Source organism: Sciurus carolinensis, chromosome 12 (genome assembly GCF_902686445.1).
Source record: "Sciurus carolinensis chromosome 12, mSciCar1.2, whole genome shotgun sequence".
Classification (NCBI taxonomy): Eukaryota; Metazoa; Chordata; class Mammalia; order Rodentia; family Sciuridae; genus Sciurus; species Sciurus carolinensis.
The window spans coordinates 18,419,270-18,441,366 of NC_062224.1; the positions used below are offsets into that span (position 1 = coordinate 18,419,270).

A 22,097-nucleotide genomic window follows, 5' to 3' on the forward strand; every position below is an offset into this window, starting at 1 on the left:
TAATCCCAGCTATTCAGGAGACTGAGGCAGGAGAATTACCTGAGCCCAGGAGTTCAACATCAGCCTGGGCAACATGTTAAGACCCTATCTCAAAAAAAGAAAAAAAAAAAAAAAAGAGAGAGAGAGAGAGAGAGAGAGAGAGAGAGAGAGAGAGAGAGAGAGAATGCAGGGCCAGCATGCCTTATTACTACTTATTATTCATGCAGATCTGGATTTTTAAATCATTGTTATTTTTATGTTTTTTCTTGTTTGCTTGCTTAAGGTTTCAATGTCCGTCTGAGTGGCCAAGATGTTGGTCGTGGAACTTTCAGTCAAAGGCATGCCATGGTGGTTTGCCAGGAGACTGATGACACCTACATCCCTCTGAACCATATGGACCCTAATCAGAAGGGGTTTCTGGAGGTAGGATGTCCTGGTATCTATTGTAAAATTCAGGTGTCAATTATTATAGTTACAGGATTCTTAAAGCAACCAAAAATAAATGTCAAAAACTTTGGGTTCAAGACTTTTTTAAATAAAGGGGTGCTAAGTGTGTAGACACTGTAGTTCTGTAAGTCTGAAATGGAAGACTAGAGTAGGGCTATTTCTTTCTGGCTACTTATCTACAATCACATAAATGTTGGATGTGCATTTTGTCAATTCGAAATTGACAATATAATCTGTAGGTTGTAAATTAGTCAGGTTAGTTGTAAGTTAGTCATTAAAGTTAGTCAAAGTTGTGGGTAGTAAGCCATTACCTGCTTAAAAAAATTAAAGAAAATTAAAACAAAAAAAATTATCTTGTTCATTTTTTTAAATCTGTGAATGAGGAACCCAATGTTCCCTCAAATTTAGTTGCATTTCTGTGTGCTAGTCTCTGTGCTGTTTTCTTCAGCATGTTAAGGGCAGGAGCTGAGTCTTCATTTTTGTTCTTCAACAATTAGCATAGTGCCCAGGACATGATGTTTATGAAAATAAAGTATTTTTAAGGATAGTTAGTGGCACCTGTCTCCTTTTTTACTCTAACCTTTGGTTTGAGAATATAATCTTGTTTAGCCAAAATGAACTTGGCAAAAGCAATATTCCAGGAAGATTAGTTAAAGGACGTTTTCTTTAAGCTAATCTAAAATATATCTTTGGGTCAAGTCAGATTGGTGAACTAGAGACTGAAATATTTTATATATGCTCTACCTCAAATGAGACTTTCATTGAATTGCTGACATTTAGTATCATTTTCAAATTTTGCTACTTAAAAAGACCCTATTAAATGTCTTGTATCTGTTAGGATACTGTTAAAAATAGTTATCATATATTATCTAATACAGGTGAAGATCCTGGGAAAAACCCTTGTTTAATCTTGGAATTGAGAGCATTAAACCCTTGTTTAATCTTGGAGTTTATGAAGCAGTGGTTTGACTTCATTGTATGTATTGAATTCTGTTACTGACCAGTGTTCCTTTATTAGTGGCTTCTATGAAGGATTAGAAGTCAAGGCAGCCTCTGTCCTGAGACTAGGTCATCAGGATCTGCCCCTACCTCTCTTCTGTGTCTTTTTTTTTTTTTTTTTTTTTTTCCAATTTGTTCTAATTGGTTATCTTCTGTGTCTTAATCTTTATATATACTACCTTGGCTATTTTTTGGAATAAGTCACAGCCTTAATAGATTCAAGAAAATAAAGTATCTAAGGGGTGTGGGGGGCCGGGGGGTATAGCTTCATGGTAGAGCACTTCCCTAGCACACACATGACCCTGGGTTTGATCCCCAGTACTGGAAAAAAAACCTGAGTAGATACAAGAGTATACAAAGTACAATAAATTCATAGGGGCAACTATCCCTCAGTGTGGAAGATAAGAAATGCTTGGGAGAAGAAGTTAGGGGTTGTCTAATAAGAATATTCTAGGTGGATACAAGAATACATACAAAAACTGGGAGGTAAGAACCTGGCTTGCTCTGGGAACTACAGATGGCTTCACATGACTAGCGTTTAAACTGCAGCAAACATACAGGAGTAGAAAGAGAGTGGCCAGGTAGTTTACCCACATCACCAAAGGCTTTGAGTGTCACGTAAAACTGGAGTCGTGGAGGAATGGAAAACAGGTGAGCAGATTTTCATATGAGAAAGAATGCTCCTGACAGTACTCAGGAAGCTGACAATAAAGAAAGATAAGAATTTAGGACAGTTGGGGAGGACACTCCCCAGTCTTCTAGGAGAAAATCTTGGGGAACTGAATCAACACTGCAGTAGCAGTATAGCTGGAAGATGGAGCCAGATTTGAGGACTGTTCAGAAAATGAAAGTGACAGGTCTGAGTGGCAGAAGTAGGATTGAGCTTTATTCACAGGAAGACTGTCTGATGTAGGTTACATCCTGTCTTGACATGGACAACTGGGGTGTGACAAGATACCCACTCAAATGAGAGTAAAAGGGAGGAACTGCTTTGTTAAGGAAAGATGTTGATTCAGTTTTGAGTATAGACTTTGAGTTTGCAGAATGGCATAGAGGTTTTTTTGTCACAGTGGTTTTTGTTTGTTGGTTTGTTTGTTTTTTGTACCAGGGATTGAACCCGGGGCACTTAACCATTGAGCCACACCCCAGCCCCCCATTTAGTTTTAATTTTTTGTTTTGAGACAGGGTCTCACTAAGTTGTGGAGGCTGGTTTTGAACTAATTATTTTCCTGCATTAGCCTCCCAAGTTGCTGAGGTTACAGGTGTGTGCCACCACTCCCAGCTGACACAGAGGTGTTTTTTATTTATTTATTTTTTTAGTTGCGATGGACCTTTAGTTTATTCATTTTTTTATCTGTGATGCTGAGAATCAAACTCAGTAGTGCTTCACACAGGGTAGGCAAGTGCTCTACCTCTGAGCCACAGCCCCAGTCCAACATTGTTTTTACGGCAATTAGATGTGCATACCTGGTCTAATAATGGCTTCAGTCCTGAGCGGGATTCAGAAGTAATCAGGGTGTAGGAGTTCTGAAACCACAGGGCTGGGAGAATCTGCCTGAGAGTGGAACGGGAGGAGGACCCAGGGCAGGAGCCTGGGGGAAACAACATTTAAAGGGTTTCATATGAGTACCCAAAAAGGTAGGAGAACCTTGAGTCACTGTGTCATTGAGCTCAAGGAGGGAGGGTTAGATAAGAGGTAGAACGACATGCCCATTACACTTAGCAACTGGACGGAGAGGGTTGACTTTATATCGAGCTGTTTTCCAGAGTGACAAGCAGAAATTAGGTTACACAGATGGTCCCTCATTTATACTGGTTTATACTGGTTTGATTGTGCAGAAGTGATACACATTCAGTAAAAACCATACTCTGAATTTTGTTCTTTTGCTGGGATGGTGACAGGTGGGACAGCCCTCTCTCCTGGAGTTGGGCAGCTGCCGTGAGCCCCAGTTGCCAGTCAGCCACACGATCATGAAGGAGCCAGCGGACACTCTATGGAGTGCTGCATTGCTGAGCTAGAATGTTTGGTAGATGAGATGTGGTGATCACACTCTGACTTTCAGTATTTTTGATGTACGATGGTTTCACTGGGACATGACCCCATTGCAAGTTGAGAAGCATCTGGACTTAGTTGACTGTGAAAGGAAGCAGTGGCTGGGGGGAGTCCAAGTCATGGGAGTGTTTCTTGTTTTATTTTAAAGCTTTTGATTATCATGTGCTGAGGGAGGGGCTGGGTGATGGAGCAGGTCCCCGAAGAAGCAGAAAGAAGGGATGAATACACAAGGAGTAGGTATGGCATTTGGGTAGGAAGATGATGAGGAAGGAGTTGAGGACAGGTGGAGATGTAAGTGAAGGGTCTATCCAATCCCGATTTATGACACACACACGACTACCTGAGAAATGTGGCAGGATTTTTTTTTTTTTTATAGTAATAGGGATTGAACTCATGGGCACTTGACCCCTGAGCTTTATCTCCAGCTCTTCTTAAATCTGTGTTTGTTTTGAGATGGGATCTCACTAAGTTGCCTGGGCTGACCTCAGACTTGCAGTCCTCCTGCCTCAGCCTCCTGAGTCACTGGGATGTAGTGGTGTATGCTTGTAGCCCAGTGACTGGGGAGGCTGAGGCAGGATTGCTTGTGGCCAGGGTTTTGAGTCTCTTCTGGACAACAAAGCAAGAGCAACATTTTTTTTTTTTTTTTTTTTTTTTTGGTGCTGGGGATCGAACATCTCCCCAGCCCCCAGAAAACATTTTTTAATGTTGAAATAAACATACAATTACAAAAGGTTATGTGAAACAAAGGAACTTTTTTTCTCATCCTAAATCAACCATTGAGAGCAAGTTAGCAACCTGATACCCTATAGTTTGTGGTTCCTACAATGACAGACTCCTCTATCACCCAACATAACCATCAAACTCAAGAAATTAACATTGACACATTACTACCAATCTGTTTCTCCAATCCAGTGCAGAATCATGTTGCATCTATCATGTCTCTTTAACCTCCTCAGAGATTAATTTTGTATTCTTTTTTATTTTAATAACATAATTATTCTTTTGCCTTATCATGAAAATGTAATGCTATCCTAATGGATTCTAACCAAAGTAGTTCTTTATTTTGTAACTTTTCCATCTTTGTTTGAATGACTTAAAAAAAAAATGTTTAGACAACACACTTTTTTACTCTCAGCGCCAAAGGTAGGCCATCTGAGAAGTATATTGCTTATCCTTGAAGAGAGTCTTTAATACCCATATTCCAACCTCTTTTTCTTCTCTTTTTCTTGACTTTTCCTAAATGCATCATTGATACTGAGCAGTAAGGACTGTGTCGATGAATGAAAGCAAAGCTTCCCTCTCCGCCCCTCTTCCCTTTGAGAGGTTTGTATAAATGTGATGCTTTACCTTTGTAGGCCCCTGTCAGATGTCCCCTCGCATGCCAGTGTTTGCTTTTCTTTCTTGGGACTAGGTCAGCAACAGTCCCCTGTCAGAAGAAGCTGTCCTGGGATTTGAATACGGGATGAGCATCGAAAGCCCAAAGTTACTGCCCATCTGGGAAGCTCAGTTTGGGGATTTCTTCAATGGAGCCCAGATCATCTTTGATACGTTCATCTCAGGAGGTTGGTGTCAGACTGTGGCTGGGTGATGGATGCATGGCCTGGGCCTCACAGAGATAAATGAATGGAAGGAGGATGCTGCTGCTATTGAGACTCCTCTGTGTCACAGTGTCTCTGGATATTTGGGACCTCATCCTGTTATCCACTGGCATGTGGCAGCTGTCAGTTTAACAAGCTGCAGGGAAGAGCATCTGGCTCTCTGTCAGCAGAGGGCTGTGTACCACTCAGCAGCTGGGCAGGGGGCTCCTTCTGTCTCCTGGGGAATGTGCCTGGCTGTAGGGATCTGGGATGTACCTGCCGGCTCCTAGGCCGCCTGACTTCCACAGCTCTTCTTGGGGTATAGCACAAGTAACCAGCAGGCAACAACGAGGTTCTGTGGTGAGAGTCAGTAGTAGCCTTGGAGGTCTGCTCCCCACAATCCAGATCTTTCAAGTTTCTGACGTTTGAAAGTTTCAAAAGCAGTGCCTGTTTATTATAAAATTTCAATGTGTATGAAGAAAAGTCCAAGTCTTCCCGGATATTCAGTTCCATTCTCTGGGAGTACCCACTCTTAGATTTTGATTTTATGACTCAGATCTTTTCTATACTTGTGTTTCTCTCTAACTTTTTAGTTGTGAGGAAAGAAGTGCCCGAGGAGCCTGGACTTTTGACATGTCCATAGACCTTTCTTTTTTAATTTTTATTTGTTCTAATTAGAGACTGTTCTGAAGTGTCTTCCACCTTCTATTTGAGAACAGTGGCCTAGTTGTCAGCCATGTGAGGAGCAGGGGAGATGCCTGTTCTTGCTAAGGGTTGTGCCTGCAGAGAAGTCAAGAGTGGCAAGTACTGTCCATGAAGCCGGACATTCACCTTTGAGTTTGTCTTCTACTCACTAAAGCCCAGGGCCTGTGTCATCATAGGTTTTCACCAAGTAAAATGGGCATTTCCCCCTAAGTATGCTGGAAAATGCATGTAATAAAAAATTTTTTGTGGGGGGACGGGTTAGGCCTGAAACTAACATTTGTTTTGCTCTCCAAGTCATGTCAGACTATTTTGTACTGCTTCATGGAGTTCTTATTCTTTATGGAGTTCTTATTCCCTGCATCCTGCTTTTCCAGGAGAGGCCAAGTGGCTCCTGCAGAGTGGGATCGTTGTCCTTCTTCCACACGGCTATGACGGGGCAGGGCCAGACCACTCGTCCTGTCGGATAGAGCGGTTCTTGCAGGTATGGCGAATGCTACTGGACTCTTAGACGTGTTGTACCGTTTCTTGAAATAGAACTACCCCCTGCAGGGTGTGAGAGCACTTGCCTGGTATGTATGAGGCCCTGGGTTTGATCTCTAGTGCCACAATACAACGACAACAACAATAACAAAAAGGAAAAGAGGAAAAAAAAGTACCCTCTGTAGCTAGATATGTACCTTAAACTGTAAGTTTTGGGGTTTTTTTGTTTTGTACTAGGGATTGAACCAAGGGGCATACAACAACTGAGCCGCATCCCCACATTTTTTTTTTTTTTTCCAAAACAGGGTCTTGCTAAATTGCTTAGAGCCTCACTAAGTTACTGAGACTGATTTTGAACTCATAGGATTACCAGCATGTGTCACTGTGCTCAGTCTTGTAAGATTTTTTTAAAATACTTTTTTAGTTGTCAATGGACCTTTATTTTATTTATTTATATGCAGTAAGAATTGAACCCACACATGCTAGGCAAGCACTCTACCACTGAGGTACAAACCCAGTCTCTGTAAGATTTTAAAAATTTAAATGAAACAGTGTCAATATTCCTTGGAAACATAAAGCCTTGGGCAATTAAAATGTTTCCTGTGTGGCTAAGAGTAGTGCTTCCTACCAGGCTGATCATCAGAATCCCTTAGGGTACTTTTTATAAACAGAAAGAGATACAGGGGTCAACCCCAGATTGGATTCTCATAAGCAGGGCCTACCTAGAAAGCTGTATTTTTACTTTTAAAAACCTATTTTTTTCTAGTATTGATAGCATTTTTATAAAACAATTCATGATAATTAAAACATTTTAAATATATTCTCAGAAATAACCATTGTTGGGTTGGGTTTGTAGCTCAGTGGTAAAGTGCTTACCTAGCATGTGTGAAGCACTGTGTTCAATCCTCAGCACCACATAAAAAATAAATAAAATAAAAGTCCATCAACAACTAAAATTTAAAAAAAAAATTTAAAGCATTTTAATTTGATGAGAATCATTACAAATATCTATGCAGATTACTTCCAAATAGTTTATTATGAAAACTTCCAAATATACAGAAGAGTTGAAAAAAATCACAAGGAACAATGCCTACCTCCTAGAGTCTATCATTAATATTTTACTTGTTTTATAATATGTCTTTATTTTTTACCCATTTATCCATTAATCCATCTTTTTAAAAAATTCATTTCAAAGTAAATGAAGACATCAGTATATGTCACTATAATTACTCCAATATGCATATCATTAATTCTTTTGGCATATGTGCAGTTAAAATGTATACATAAATGACTGGCAGATAAATAGAACAATAGTTATATTGATGGGCAGTTATATTGATAAATAAAGAAATAATTTTATCAAAATGAGATTATAGGAATATAATTCCTATTATATTGATAAATAAATGGGCAGTTATATTGATAAATAAAGAAATAATTTTATCAAAATGAGATTATAGGAATACATAATTGATAAATTAAAGAACTACAGGTGAAATATAAGATGACAGGTTTTTGAAGAAATATAAGAAATGAGCAGACAGGAGATATAATATTTAGCGTACAGCACACAGATGATGTTTACAGTCATAAAGCTGATGGACTCATCAACTGCTGAGCACAATGGTGCAGAGAATTTACCTAAGTGCTGAGCTCTGAGGGTTGCAGAGAAGTACAAATGAGTCAGAGAAGGAGCAGCCACCTGAAAAGCAAGAGAAGAAGATGCACATCTGGGGGTGATGGCGCACACCTGTAATCCCAGCTACTGACCAGGTTGAGGCAGGAGGATCGAAAGTTCAAGTCCAGCATTGCAACTTAGCAAGACCTTGTCTCGACATAAAACATAAAAGGGGCTGGAGATGTAACTCAGTGGTAAAGCCCCTGCTTGGTTCAATACCCAATACTACAGCAAAAAAAAAAAGAAAAAAAAAATCAAAACCCCCCTGAGAATTAACCATTGAATTTAGTAGGGAAGAGTCTACTTAATGGTTGATAACAGCAGTTTTGACGGAGTGGTGAGGGCAAAAGTCTGATCAGAAATGTATCTATAAATATTTTGAAGGAGGAAACTTTTTCTTTATTTAAATTGAACTGACAAATGAAAACTCATACCCACAGTTTTCCCATTCATGTCTTTACTAAAGGCAGATAAAAAAAAAAATTGAAAGAAATTGTTGCTATACTTAACATGTACAGATCTTTTTTAACTTCACTAAACAATACTGTATAACAATTCTTCACATAGCACTTGCTTGTGTTAGATATTCTAAATAATCTGGAGATGATTTAAAGGAAACAGGAAGATGTGTGTAGGTTATATGCAACACAGCACTATTTTATATAAGGGACTTGGGAACCTGAGGATTTTGATACCCACACAGGGTCCTGAAACCAATCCCTCTGCAGATACCAAGAGAAGGCTATATATTAAGAGTATGCAATGTAATGTTTTGATATATGTATACATTGTACAGATTAAGTCAAGTTAATGTATCTGTCACCTCACGTACTTATTTTTTGTAATGAGGACATTTGACTCTCTTTACAATTTTCAAGTATATGATGCCTTATTGTAAATTTTGTCATCATACTGTATAAATGATCTGAACTTACTCAAAGGAGAAAGTTTAGATAATTCTTCAAATGGAACAAGGAAATGAGGCAGCACTGGTGGGGAAATTTATGTGTAGAGAAGTGTCTTTCCTTTCCTCTTCCTTTTTCTTTTCTCCCCACCATACCCACCACCCCCATCTTCCCTTCTTCCTTCCTTCCTTTCTTTCACAGAACTGGGGATTGAGACTGGGGTTCACTGTCACTGAGCCACATCCCACAGCCCTTTTTATTTTTTACTTTAAGATTGGGTCTTGCCAAGTTGCTGAGGTTGGCCTTGAATTTGCCATCCTCCTGTCTCAGCCTCCTGAGTTGCTGGGATTACAGGTGTGTGTCACTATGCCCAGCTATAACAGTAATTTTATTTTTAACCCTGCAAAAGGATTACTATATGTAAAGGAGAATCTTTGCTATTTATATAAATGCTTGCTTATTTCACTTGCTTTCACTATCAGTTCAAGCTCTTGGTTCATGCTATTTACAGTATTGGTTAGTCCTGTCCTGGTCTTGATGTTTCTTGGTAGATATGTAATGGTGGATTTGGGTTATCACTTTGTTTTCTTAGCATCATGTTCACCTTTCTAACCTCATTCTGTTGGACTTTCTTTAAAACTCTCTAGTTCTTTGCATGCTTCTCCTTTCCTTTCCCCTTTTCTAATATAAAGTTATTTAGCTGTGTGATATTTACATTGTTGCTATGTCATTTCCATAGGTCTTGTTTTTGGTTATATAGTGCAACTCTTCAAAGCCCTTGTATTGCTCAGATAGGGTGTGACAAATCCCTTAAACATCTTGCCCAGTGAGTCCTAATTTACCTTTTTGAAGCTACAGTTGAATACATATTCCAGGTTTTAGAACCAGGGGATGCTGGTGGGACAGGAGAACTCTTTTGGATTGGGGATCTTTTTGCCAAATTCTACTTTCTCCATTGAGGTTCCATAACTAACTCATGCTGGGTGTGATGGGGCATGTCTGTAGACAACTCAGGAGACTGAGGCAGGAGGATCAAAACTTCAAGGCCAGCCTGGACAAATTAATGAGATACTATCTCAAAATAAAAAAATTAAGTGCTGGGGGTGTAACTTAATGGTAGATTACCCCTGGATTAAATCTCCAGGACTGCAAAAACAATCAAACAAACAAAAACCCTACTAACTCCCTACAAGGGCCTATGCTCCCCAGTCAGCGTAGGACATTGCTTCCAAGGGTTTCTGTCAGAGGAACTGTCCTCCTCTGTAGAGTTCTCCTGTTTCCCAGAGTGTGTCTGCTCGCTCCCTTTTTCAAATTGGAAGTCAATACCTTAAATTCTTACGGTTTTGTCATCTCAGTCTCACCCCCACCATAGCTTCTGAAGTAGGGTCAGGAGCCATGTTCTCAGCTTTCTAGCACACCAGGATCTTCTGAGATTTAACTTTTCTTGGTCTCAACTTCTCAGTTTTTTTGATTAACTGCTTTTGATTTTGTTTTTGTCTTAAAATGCACACACACACACACACACACACACACACACACGCACTTATTTTATTTCACGAGAACAGTGTGATTCGGATGGTGTTTTCTTTTATTGTCTTGTCCCCATAGTAAACAGAATCTGTGTGTATGTATGTATGTATTGGTATCATGGGTTGAACCCAGGGGTGCTTAACCACTGAGCCACAACCCCAGCCACTTTTATTTTTTATTTTGAGACAGAGTCTTGCTATGTTGCTTAGAGCCTTGCTAAACTGCTGAAGCTGGCTGCCCTCAAACTTGTGATCCTCCTGCCTCAGCCTCCTGAGTCACTGGAATTATAGGTGTGTGCCACCATGCCTGGCAAAATCTGTTTTGTTTGTTTGTTTGTTTTGTTTTGTTTTGTTTTTTAAAGGCCTCCTCAGATGATTTTTGTACTTAGCTGTGCCTGGGAACCACTGTGTTAAGATGGCATTGGGCCAATGGACAGAGCCCTCAGAACTCTCCTTTAATATTTCACAGGTCATGAATTTACCTTCCAGTTTTTTCTATAATGGAGAAAAGTGTCTTTTCTCTAATTGAAAACACATTTCCCTTTGGCCAGCACATTGTCGCTATGATTGAAGAAGACAATTGAATGCCCTCCTGCTTTCCTTCCATTCCTCATCTAGATGTGTGACAGCAGAGAGGAGGGGGTGGATGGAGACAATGTGAACATGTTCGTGGTACACCCTACCACTCCTGCGCAGTACTTCCACTTGCTTAGGCGACAAATGGTCCGGAACTTCAGAAAACCCCTCATTGTGGCTTCTCCCAAGATGTTGCTCAGGTTCCCTGTAAGTAGAAAATGCTGGTTAATAAGCCTTTCTCTCTCTGTTATTTTTTGGTATTCCATTTTTCTCTCTTTTTCTGTGGCTAATAATATTTCTAAATTAGAGAAACATCTTTTTAGTTCAAATTAACTTTGCTGCTTTCATTATTTTTAACCTTTTAAGAATAATTGGAAACATAGTTTGCTTTCCATTTCTATTGTAATGAAGAGCTCGGATAGCAGATGTTGTTACATTGGTCCCAGGCCTAGGAGTCAATGCCAAAGAAATGTACTTCAAGCAGTTTCCACTGTTGTCTGCTGTTTGTAGAGTTCTGCTCATTCTCTTTCACCCAATGTTCTCAGCAGCCTAGAAACATCCCAGCGTCACAGCGGTGCATTCAAGAAAAGTTAATGCACTGGGTGCGCTGATGCACGCCTGTAATCCCAGTGACTTGGGAGGCTGAGGCAGGAGGATCTCGAGTTCAAAGCCAGCCTCAGCAACTTAGCAAGGTCCTGAGCAACTCAACAAGACCTTGTCTCTAAGTAAAATACAAAAAAGGGCTGAGGATGTGGCTTAGTGATTGAGCCCCTCTGGGTTCAATTCTTGGTACAAAAGGAAAGAAAGAGAGAGAGAGAGAGAGAGAGAGAGAGACAGAGAGAAAGAGAGAGAAGTGAAAAGCTACTGCAATTCCTTTAATAATCCCTTTAACACAGTTCTTCTGGAAGAGTTCTTTTGACGCAGATAGTCTGAAAGAACTTTTTTTGTTTTGTTTTGTATTGTGATACTTGGGATTGAATCCAGAGGTGCTCTACCACTGAGCTATATCCTCAATCCTTTTTTATTTTTTGTTTTGAGACAGGGTCCTATTAAGTTGCTGAGGGTCTTGCTAAATTGCTGAGGCTGGCCTTGAACTTGTGATACTTCTGTCTCAGCCTCCTAAGTCACTGGAATTACAGGCATGTACCACCATGCCTGGCTTTTGAAACAATCTTAAAGGGAGTATAACAAAATGTAAAATTACTACAATTTATTTTTAAGAAAACACATATCTGGGATTTTTGACCCAATTTTCATTGTATCTCCAAGGTTGTCACCTGCTCCCTGAAACGTAATATCATAATGATATTATATATAACACGTATATTATTAAGGGAATTACTAGACATTTTATTTTTATTTTTTGTAGTACCCAGGGGATTGAACCCAGGGGAACTCTACCATTGAGCTATATCCCTAGCCTTTTCTTTATTTCTCATTTTGAGATGGGGTCTCATTAAATTGCAGCATCTAGCCTTGAACTTTCGGTCTTCCTGCCTCAGCCTCCTGAGTCTCTGGGGTTACAAGGCATGTATGACTGTACCCAGCCTGAAATTTTAATTCTTAAAATTATTGATATTGTTATTATTGCTATTTCTTGCACTACTGGGGCTTTGTTTTAGTCAGCTTTTTTTTTTTTTTTTTTTTTTTTTTATTTTGCTGCTGCGACTAAAAGACCAGACCAGCACAATTTTAGAGTAGTAAGAGTTTATTTAAGGGCTCACAGTTTCAGAAGTCTCAATCAACAGATAGCAGGCTCCATTACTTGGGGCTTGAGGTGAGGCTGAACATCATGGCAGAGTGTGTGGCAGAGGGAAGCAGCTCACATGATAATCAAGAAGCAGAGAGGGGTCGCCACTTGCCAGATACAAATATATGCCCCAAAGCCACACCCCAATTAACCACTTCCTCCAGCCACCTTACCTGCCTCAGGTACTACTCAATTAATCCCATCAGGGATTAATTCACTGATTGGGTTAGGGCGATAACCCAGTTGTTTCTCCTCCAAATCTTCTTGCGTTGTTTCACACATACGGTTTTGGGAGGCACCTCACATCCAAACCATAACAGGCTCAAACCCATGGGATCGTTACCACTGATCTACAACCCCTGGCCTTGTTAATTTTTTTTTTGAGACAAGGTCTTTCTAGGTTACCCAGAATAGCCTTGAACTTGAGATTCTCTTGCTTCAGCCTCCTGAGTAGCTAGGATTATAGGTGTGTGCCACCTTGGTCAGTGAATTCTTAAAATTCTGTTGTGGCCCAGTGTGGTGGCACATTTATGTAATGCCAGACACTTAGATGCTAAGACAGGAGGATTACAAGTTCAAGGCCATCCCAAACAATTTAGCAAGACCCTGTCTCAAAACAAAACAAAAAGTGATGGGATGTATAGCTCAGTGGTATAGTACATGCCTAACATATGCAAGGCCCTGGGTTCAATCTCCCGTGCTACCAAACCCCCACTCCAAAACAAAACATCATGACACCTGTAGTGTGGCATAGACAAAAAGCAATCTTATATAACCTTAGTCTGATATTTTGGGGAAAAATACCATTTTTGGTAGTTTGTATGCTTACTCACAGTTCTAGGCTATTTATGGGAAAGAACTCTTATAAGTTAAAGCTGCATCTCTTTTCCACTGGTTGATACATGTATGGTTTTTTTCTCTCCCTTAGGCAGCAGTGTCAACTCTTCAAGAAATGGCACCAGGAACAACATTCAAACCTGTCATTGGTGATTCATCTGTGGATCCAAAAAAGTAATTTGATGTGTTTCTGTGTTTTCATATCCTTGGATAGATGTTTAGTTAATGGGAAAATTTAATTCATGTTAGAAAATCCCAAGTAATGAAAATCTCCTCTACCCTGATAAAATTTTCTTTTTTTCTTTCTTTCTTTCTTTCTTTCTTTCTTTCTTTCTTTCTTTCTTTCTTTCTTTTTTTTTTTTTTGTGATACTGGGGGTTGGACCCAGGCCACAACATGCTACCATGCTGGGCAAGTATTCTACCTCTGACCTTCGTCCCCAGCCCCTATCCTGAGATAAGTTCTTTAAGGCAGTGGAGGAGGAGTTGGAGTGTGCATGAAAGAGTGAACTCCAGAGGCATATGTGGCTAAAGAGGATTGCTCTGGGGGGCAGCAGATGACAGACCCCAGTCCCCAAGCCCCACGGCTTCATCAGTGAGTCACTGAAATCTAACCTCTCCTCTGACACAATTCTTGGGAGCACTCCCTGACTCTGTTGGTCCTTTTCTCCCCAACAGGGTGAAGACCCTCATATTCTGCTGTGGTAAACATTTCTATGCCCTGCTGAAGCAAAGAGAATCTTTGGGGGCCAAGAAACATGATTTTGCCCTCATTCGAATGGAGGAACTCTGCCCTTTCCCACTGGATTCGTTACAGCAAGAGATGAGCAAATACACACACGTGAAAGGTAAAGAGTTGTTCTTGTTAGTGCTTTTGCTTTTCAGATATCTGAAATGGATTCAAACTATTTCAGATTTTAAAAGGTGGTGGGGCAGTGTGAGTTATTAGAAAATCAAATCTCACGGGGTGCAGTGATGCATGCCGGTAATCCCAGAGCCTCGGGAGCCGGAGGAAGGAAGATGGCAAGTTTGAGGTCCACCTCACCAATTTAGTGAGGCCCTGCAAAACTTAGTGCGACCCTGTCTCAAAATAAAAAAAATAAAAATAACTGGGGATGTAGCTCAGTGGTAAATCATGCCTGGGTTCAATCCGTAGTTCCCAAAAAAGAAAGAAAAGAAAATCAAATCTCACAGACTCCAAGAATATGAAAAAAAAAAGTACCATGAGAGTTAGTATCTCTCTTGGTGTCCTTAATCTGCCCTCCTGTTATCTAAAACTGCTAATTTATTGAAAGTTTGGGGGTTATGGATGCTGCACTATCATTTGTGAGAAATACACTATAATTTAAAAAGACAAGCCTTTCCACAGTTGAGGCTGGAATATTTGATGTCTGAAGGTACCTTATATAGAAATTAATTCCAAATTGATCATGGACCTAAATGTAAAACTATAGAACTAACAAAAGAAAACAGAAGAAGGTCATTGTGACCTTGGGTTAGATGACAATATCTTAGTTATGACACCCACAACACATTCCATAAAAGAAAAATTGGGCTTTATCAAAACAAAAAAACTTGTATTGTAAAAAGCAACTCTGAAGAAAATTCAAGTTAAGTCACATGCTGAGAGAAAATATTTGCAAATACATATCTGACAAGACTATGTAGAACATCTAAAGACCTCTGAGAACTCAAGGGTAAGAAACAACCATTTTTTTTTCTAACAGTGCAAAAACCTTGAAAAGGCACTTTTCTAAAGAACTGGATGGCAAACAAGCATGTGAAAAGAGCCTTAATGTCTTTAGTAGTAAGGGAAATGAACATTAAGCCAATAATAAGATGTGGCTGTGTGCCTATCAGATGGCTAAAATTAAAGCAAAATAAAACAATAGATTGATGATATCAAGTGCTGATGAGGATGCAAAGCAGGGGAGCCCTCCCTCCTGGTGGGAAAGCAAACTGTCACAGCCACCATGAAAATAGTTTCTTATAAAGTTAAAAGTACCACATGACCCAGAAATCCCACTCCTAGATATTTACCCGGGAGAAATGGAAACACATTCACAGAAAAATGTGTATGCATGTGTTTATAGCGGCTTTATCAGTAATTGTCCCAAATTAGAAAAAAAAACAAAATATCCTTCACTTGGTGAATGAATAAACATAATTCGCCTGCAGCAATAAACATCTGTATATCATACTACTCAACACAAGGAGTGAATATTGCTATACACAACAACACGTGTAAGTCACAAATGTATTTTGCTGATTAAAGGAAAACAGACCCACTGGGCGCAGTGGCGCACACCTGTAATCCCAGAAGTGCGGGAGACTGAGGCAGGAGGATCACAAGTTCAAAGCCAGCCTCAGCAACAGTGAGGTGCTAAGCAACTCAGTGAGACCCTGTCTCTACATAAAATACAAAATAGAGCTGGGGATGTGGTTCAGTGGTCCAGCACCCCTGAGTTCAATCCCTAGTAACCCACCCCCCCAAAAATGAAGCCAGACTCAAAAACCTGTATACACTTTGATTCCATTTATATGACATTTTTAAAATAGATGATTTCATAGCCTTTAATATCATGCTTTCCAAGAGAATTTAGTAATATAAAAGTACTTACTTTTCACATGATAGAAAAATGTATACAAAACCGTATATACTAGGATTCTAATTCTGTATTCATTCAGGTGAACTTTTACAATTATGTATACATACAAATATAAATATACATATAGAGGGAGAAAAGACTAGAAGGAACTACATCCAAATCATTTATTATATGACAGTTTGTTATTTTTGTTTTGTTTTGTTTTGTAGTGCTGGGGATTGAACCGGGTCCTTGAGCATACTAGTCAGACGCCCCACCATTGAGCTACACTCCAGCCCCATTTATATGATATTTTGGAAAATGTAAAACCCTAGGGATAGAGAAAAGATCCATGGTTGCCAGTGGTTGGGAGTGGAAGGCGGGGAGCTGACTACGAGAGGACAGGATGAGGAAATTGGGGGCACTGGTAGAACCATTTGCACCACGATTGTGGTTGTGAACGTGTTGTGAACTTTTTTAAGTTCATGATTGTGGTTGTGAATGTGTGATTACATATTCATCAGACAAAAGATAAACAGTACAATGCCGTATTAGAAAAGCATATATTTAATTGAGGTTGTCTATCTATCTATCTATTCCTCTGTCTCTCCCCACCCTGCTTTTGGTATATATGTTTACTTGAGGTGCTAAAATGAATGGATTTTTTTTTGAAGATATTGTATGGAGTCAGGAAGAGCCTCAGAACATGGGTCCATGGTTTTTTGTTTCTCCAAGATTTGAAAAGCAATTGGCTTGCAAGGTAATAGCTTCCTTGTAGTGTTTGAGGTGTGTTTGAGTGTATGTGTGTGTATTTTTCCTGGAGAGCTGACAGATGGGCTTATCCCCAGTCCAATTCTTTAAAGATAAACTAAAATAGAACTTCTAATTTTAGACCATTCCCTTGGAAGAAAACACTAACTTGGTGCTTAAAAAGTTTTAGATTTTGGAGCATTTCAGGTTTTGGATTGAGGATGCACAACCTATAATAGCATGTAAATGAAAGAATGGTTATAACTCCCCAAAGTAAAGCCCTTACCTGTTTACTCCCTTTCTCACTCGTCCCCTTAGCTTTTTTTGTCAAAGCCCTGGAGAAGCTAGGTGTGGGACTAGCTAGGTCCAGTGGTTTGTAACTTTAGCCCCAGCTCCTCTGGAAGCTGAGGTGGGAGGATCACTTGAGCCCAGGAGTTTGAGGCCAACCTGGGCAACATAGTGAGTCCCCCCCAAAACAAAACAAAACATGATACACCTAATTTACACTTGTTCAAGACCCAATTACAAAGCTGACATTCATCGAAGGCTGATATACTTCTTGATTTTCCTTAGGAAGGGAAAAACAAGTGACAAGCCATTATACTTGTTTATCTTTTATTCTGTTTTGATTGGAATGCAGTTCACTCATTCGATACTAGCTTGCTAGGCTCAAATCATGTTCACATGTAAATAGTTCTAATTAAGGAACCATAGCAGAAATGAAAAGTTGTACTCTACTTGTGTACAATTAATCAAAATGCAGTCTGTAAAAATTAAAAAAAATTAAAAAAAAAAAAAGAAACCATAGCTAACACCAACTGATAGTTACTTAATAATAGGACAAGTTAAAAAACTTATTTCATCTTTCATGCCTAGAATTTGTTAGTATTGATGCATTTCTTTCTAACCTATTCTCTGACTCTATTTCTTCAGAAAGGTGATTTATGGTTAAATGAGCTAAGAGAAATACATGTACTTTCTTGGGGGAAGTAGGCAGAGCTCCAGTCCAAATCATTTTATCTCTTCTCTCCTTCCATGACAGCTCCGTCTTGTGAGCCGACCCCCTTTGCCAGCACCTGCAGTGGGAATTGGCACAGTTCACCTGCAGCAGCATGAAGATGTCCTCGCCAAGACCTTTTCTTGCTGATGCATTTTAAGAAATACTACTTCTTTTTAAGCAAACTGTTACAGAAAGGAAGGCCTGCTTCCTCTCTTCTCTCCCCTTTCCTTTAGGTAACATGAAAAGTCTGTATTCCTCTGAGATAATGGAATTGATGCACAGAATTTAATCTGGAATAAACAGGGGCATCTATTGTCAATACATGAATCGGACTAGTAAATTACATCCATAGCTTTATGTTTCGGTTAGATCTGAGTTGAGCTGGAGAACTAGGTCATTAGCTAGATGATTCCAGACTCCACTGTCATTATCCGTATAAGAGAGGAAAAAGTTCTTTAGCTACAATTTAAAACTATGTATAGATGACCTCAAAACTGGCTCTTGGTTTGTTTGGTGCATTTCACTTTTAATAATTTTTTTCTTTTTTCAAAGTCCTATTACTACCATTATTTTCATTCTGTAATTTTCTGGTCCTTGTATAAAATGTTTTATCACCACTAGCAAAACTAAATTATTCCCAATTTGTGTTCTTCAAGGTTTTACCCATCATCCTTAAACCTGGGTCCTATTAAATACAAATCTCTGGTTATATGAACTTCTAACAGTATATTTTTAAATTAAGTAGTCTTAGCTATAATGACATTGATTTGTGGTTTATTTTGCCATGATCCCCGACCCCCCAATTGTTCTTACACTATCAGACTTTGGCGTCTGAGATGGGGATTTCAGTTCTTGGTTAATCAGTTTTGCTTGTGAAAGTCCCAGCTGCAATATGTTTATTTGTGGCATTTAAAGAACACTTGAACAGAGGGACCTTCCCAGTGTCCATGGGACATGCTTGGGGATTTCTTAGTTGTGACCAACTGACTCCCTCCATCTGAAATTACATCTAATACTGGAAGCATAGCGGAATAGCAAACTACGTGGATTCACTTGACTTGGTGCTGCGGAGCCTCTACCATCTGCTGTTCTTGGGTCTTAACACTTTTTCTGAGAAGTGTTGAGGAATCCTGGGGGTATAATGGATTCACCCTCTCCACTTTTACCAGCAACTGAAAATGTCTTTCAGAATCAATGTTCTGACCCCAGCAGATTCATAACTCACATCTTAAATATGTGTATTAGTGTATTGATTTAACATTTCTATAGTAGTTTCCTCCCTTTCTGCATACTTCACTACTTTTTTTCTTGTATCAAGTCTTATAAAATCATGTAACTTAGCACCACTCATGTAAATCAGTAAAATTATGAAGTTCTACTTAATGAAAATGATTATTAATGTTGTCTATTTAAATAAAAATAATGTCTTTTTTCCCCCTCATATCTCTTAGTTTCTTGAATGGCATTGTTTGGACCTTAGCAATACTTAGAAGTAAAAGATAAATAGATTGCCCTGGGTCATCAGTGAATGAATAGTCTATTTGAAAAGACTATTTTATATTCAGAGAGAGAAATTTTCTCATTGTATATGCTAAAGGAATTTGAGAGGTCAAAGTAGAGTGATATTCCTGAAGTAGACCAGGTGGCATATGGTAGTCAGTCAAGGAAAAGTGGGTAGAATGTAGTAGTAGAAAGACTGAAGAATGATGGAAGGGTAATTCACAAGTTACTCAGTGTGTCAAAGCTTACTCCCAGGCTTGCTCTCGAAATATGGAGTTATCCCAGATATAGGCAGTAAAGAGAGGTATACCACCTTCTGTTAGATTTTCAATTTAGTGCATCTTTATTGAAAGGATATTGTATTCATGCAATTAACTGACAATCTTTAATCTTTACGTTTAAGCTGGCCATGGTGGCTCATGCCTATAATCCCAGTGACTCAGGAGTCTGAGGTAGGAAGATTGCAATTTTGAGGCCAAACTGGGAAATTTAGTGAGACCCTGTCTGAAAATAAAAAAAGTTAAAAGGGCTGAGGCTGTAGCCCGTAGTTGAGCGCCCCTCACACAAAAAAGTGCATTTAAAGCAATTATTTGCAGAATAATGTAGATGATACAGAAATTAAGTAAGTCCCATCTCCCAAAATTTACTGGTTAGTAAAGGGAGATTACACAAGTATGAAAGTGACATACAAAGTAGAGTGAGGTAAGAATGAGTTCAGAGAATGGGAGATTCTGATTATATTTTCCAAAAATGGCCACAGCAATATTTGAGTCACACAGGGTTTTCCGGAACCTTGCCACTCCCTCTCCTAGAGGTGGCATCTCTTTCCCTTCCTCCATGAAGTTGAGCAGACCTTCCTGGCTGCCTCTACAAATGCGATGCAGTGAAAGGGACACTGCATCATTTCCAAGGACATGTTGCAAGGAAGTCCAGGCCACATGGAGAAGTCATTTGGAGGTGTTAAAGCTCATCCACAGCATCAAATACTGGCTCTGTGAGAGTGCCTTTTGATAATTCAAGTCCCCAGCTCGGGAGCTGTTCAGGCCGACCACAAGTAGAGCAGAGACCACCGCAGCAAGCCCAGTCTAAATTGTATCCTTCCTCCATATATATGTATAAGTATATGCATACACACAAACATACATATATATATAAATTCCTTCTTGGACATTTATCTGAATATTAGAACACATCCTTGGATTTGGTGATTATAGGTCTTCAGTTACCTTAGAAATAATTTGTTTCAGCAGATTTTAGAGCAGGTTTTTTGAGTAAGGAAAATAAAATTGAGGGCCTTCTATGCGTCAATCTCAGAGTTTATTTTTTAAATTTCACACCCTTAGAGGTGGGTATCTTTATCTTTATTTTACCCATGTAGCTGTGAATGCCTAAAGCCACTCAAAAAGTCACTCAAAAGCAGAGGAGTGATTACAAAGTAGGGTTGATTTCTAACCACGCTGTTCCAGAAGGGATAAACAGAGCTAGTGTAGCTGGTAATATATGCCACACCGGGTCAGAAAACAGTGGCTCCAGGAAACCGCACAACAGCAGGAGACATCAAATCCTGACATATTCGTTTTGAAGAAGATGGAGAAGGAGCATTAGTGGCAGGCAGAGAAGGAGTTTCATAAGCTATTAATCATACACAATGTGTAACAGTTTTTTACAAAATACCAAAAGGTTACTAGAAGACTGAACGAAATAGAAGCTCTCGGCGGCTTGGGTCCCAGGTATCAGGGACCAGCAGAGGCGCCCAGGAGGGCTAGGAAACTGTCCTTTCTCCAGGCTGGTTTGAGACACCTGCTCAGAAAGGAAAAGCCCCTTGGACCTCTGGAAGACCTCAGCCCACCGGGACACACCCACGAGCGTGGCCATCCCCGCCTCCGAGCGCCCGCCCCGCCCCGCCCCACCGCAGCGCCGGCGGTGACCATGACAACGCGGCGGACGTCGGCCAACTGCCGGCCCGGTCTGGGGGCGGGGCCGGGCGGAGCGGGGGCGCGGGCCACGTGACTCGGGGCGGAGCCTGCGTGGAGCCGGCCGGAGCGCGTCCGGAGCTGGTGCCGAGGCCCGAGCCGCGGGAGCCGAGCGAAGGCAGCGCCGAGGCCGCTGTGCCCCGCTGGGCCTCCCCAGCCGCCGCCATGGGCAGTGAGTAGCGGCGACTGGAGCGGGACTCTGGCCGGGGACCCGGGCCCCGCTGGGGCTGGAGGTGGTAGGGCCGGCGCCCGCAGGGTCGTCCAGCCCGCGGGCCGGGGATGCGCGGGCTGCACTGGCGGCTGCGGAGGGCGCGGGCGGGGGCCTCCGCCGAGGCTCCTGCAGGCGTGCGAGGCCTCGCCCGGGCCGGCCGCGGGGACCGGGACCCGGAGGCCCGGGGATGGTGCTCGATAGGTGGCGAGGAGTGAGGATGGAGCCGGGAGGCCATTCGTTTTAGGGGCGGGGAGTTAAGGCACCGCGCTAAACCTGGACCACTTGTGATTTTTCTGGAGCTTAGGAAAGATGTATTTTTCTTCCCGAATCACCCTTCGTTGATTGTGATGAATAAGTTTCCCTAACTCGTTAAAAAAATAAAGTGATATATGGCATGTGTTTTAGGGGAGGAAAGGAGTGCGATTGGTAGCACATTTCCCTGCTTCATTCCAGTCATTCTGTAGCGTTTCCTGAGAACTATGTAAGCCTTAGGGACAAGGCCTCATGTTGTGGGAATCCTTTGGCTGCCCTCACCCCAAATACTCAGTCCCACGTATATTCG

The 22,097-nt window shown here is 40.7% G+C and overlaps 2 protein-coding genes across 6 annotated transcripts in view; both read left to right on the forward strand.

The window, feature by feature from the left end:
* The window catches only part of Dhtkd1 (dehydrogenase E1 and transketolase domain containing 1), a 63,356-nt gene extending 44,070 nt beyond the window's left edge, over positions 1 to 19,286 (forward strand). For all 5 annotated transcript variants that reach the window (XM_047521563.1, XM_047521566.1, XM_047521565.1 and 2 more), the window contains 8 exons: positions 263 to 402; positions 4,890 to 5,040; positions 6,135 to 6,241; positions 10,971 to 11,135; positions 13,607 to 13,689; positions 14,192 to 14,361; positions 16,776 to 16,861; positions 17,894 to 19,286. In XM_047521563.1, the coding sequence (XP_047377519.1) occupies positions 263 to 402; positions 4,890 to 5,040; positions 6,135 to 6,241; positions 10,971 to 11,135; positions 13,607 to 13,689; positions 14,192 to 14,361; positions 16,776 to 16,861; positions 17,894 to 17,998 (1,007 nt within the window). In that variant the 3' untranslated portion in view covers positions 17,999 to 19,286. The remainder of the gene's footprint in view (positions 1 to 262; positions 403 to 4,889; positions 5,041 to 6,134; positions 6,242 to 10,970; positions 11,136 to 13,606; positions 13,690 to 14,191; positions 14,362 to 16,775; positions 16,862 to 17,893) is intronic.
* A 2,085-nt stretch (positions 19,287 to 21,371) lies between these two features.
* Sec61a2 (SEC61 translocon subunit alpha 2) overlaps positions 21,372 to 22,097 on the forward strand; it is a 28,537-nt gene continuing 27,811 nt past the window's right edge. The window contains 1 exon segment of the mRNA XM_047521397.1: positions 21,372 to 21,496. Coding sequence (XP_047377353.1) covers positions 21,490 to 21,496 — 7 coding nt within the window. The 5' untranslated portion in view covers positions 21,372 to 21,489.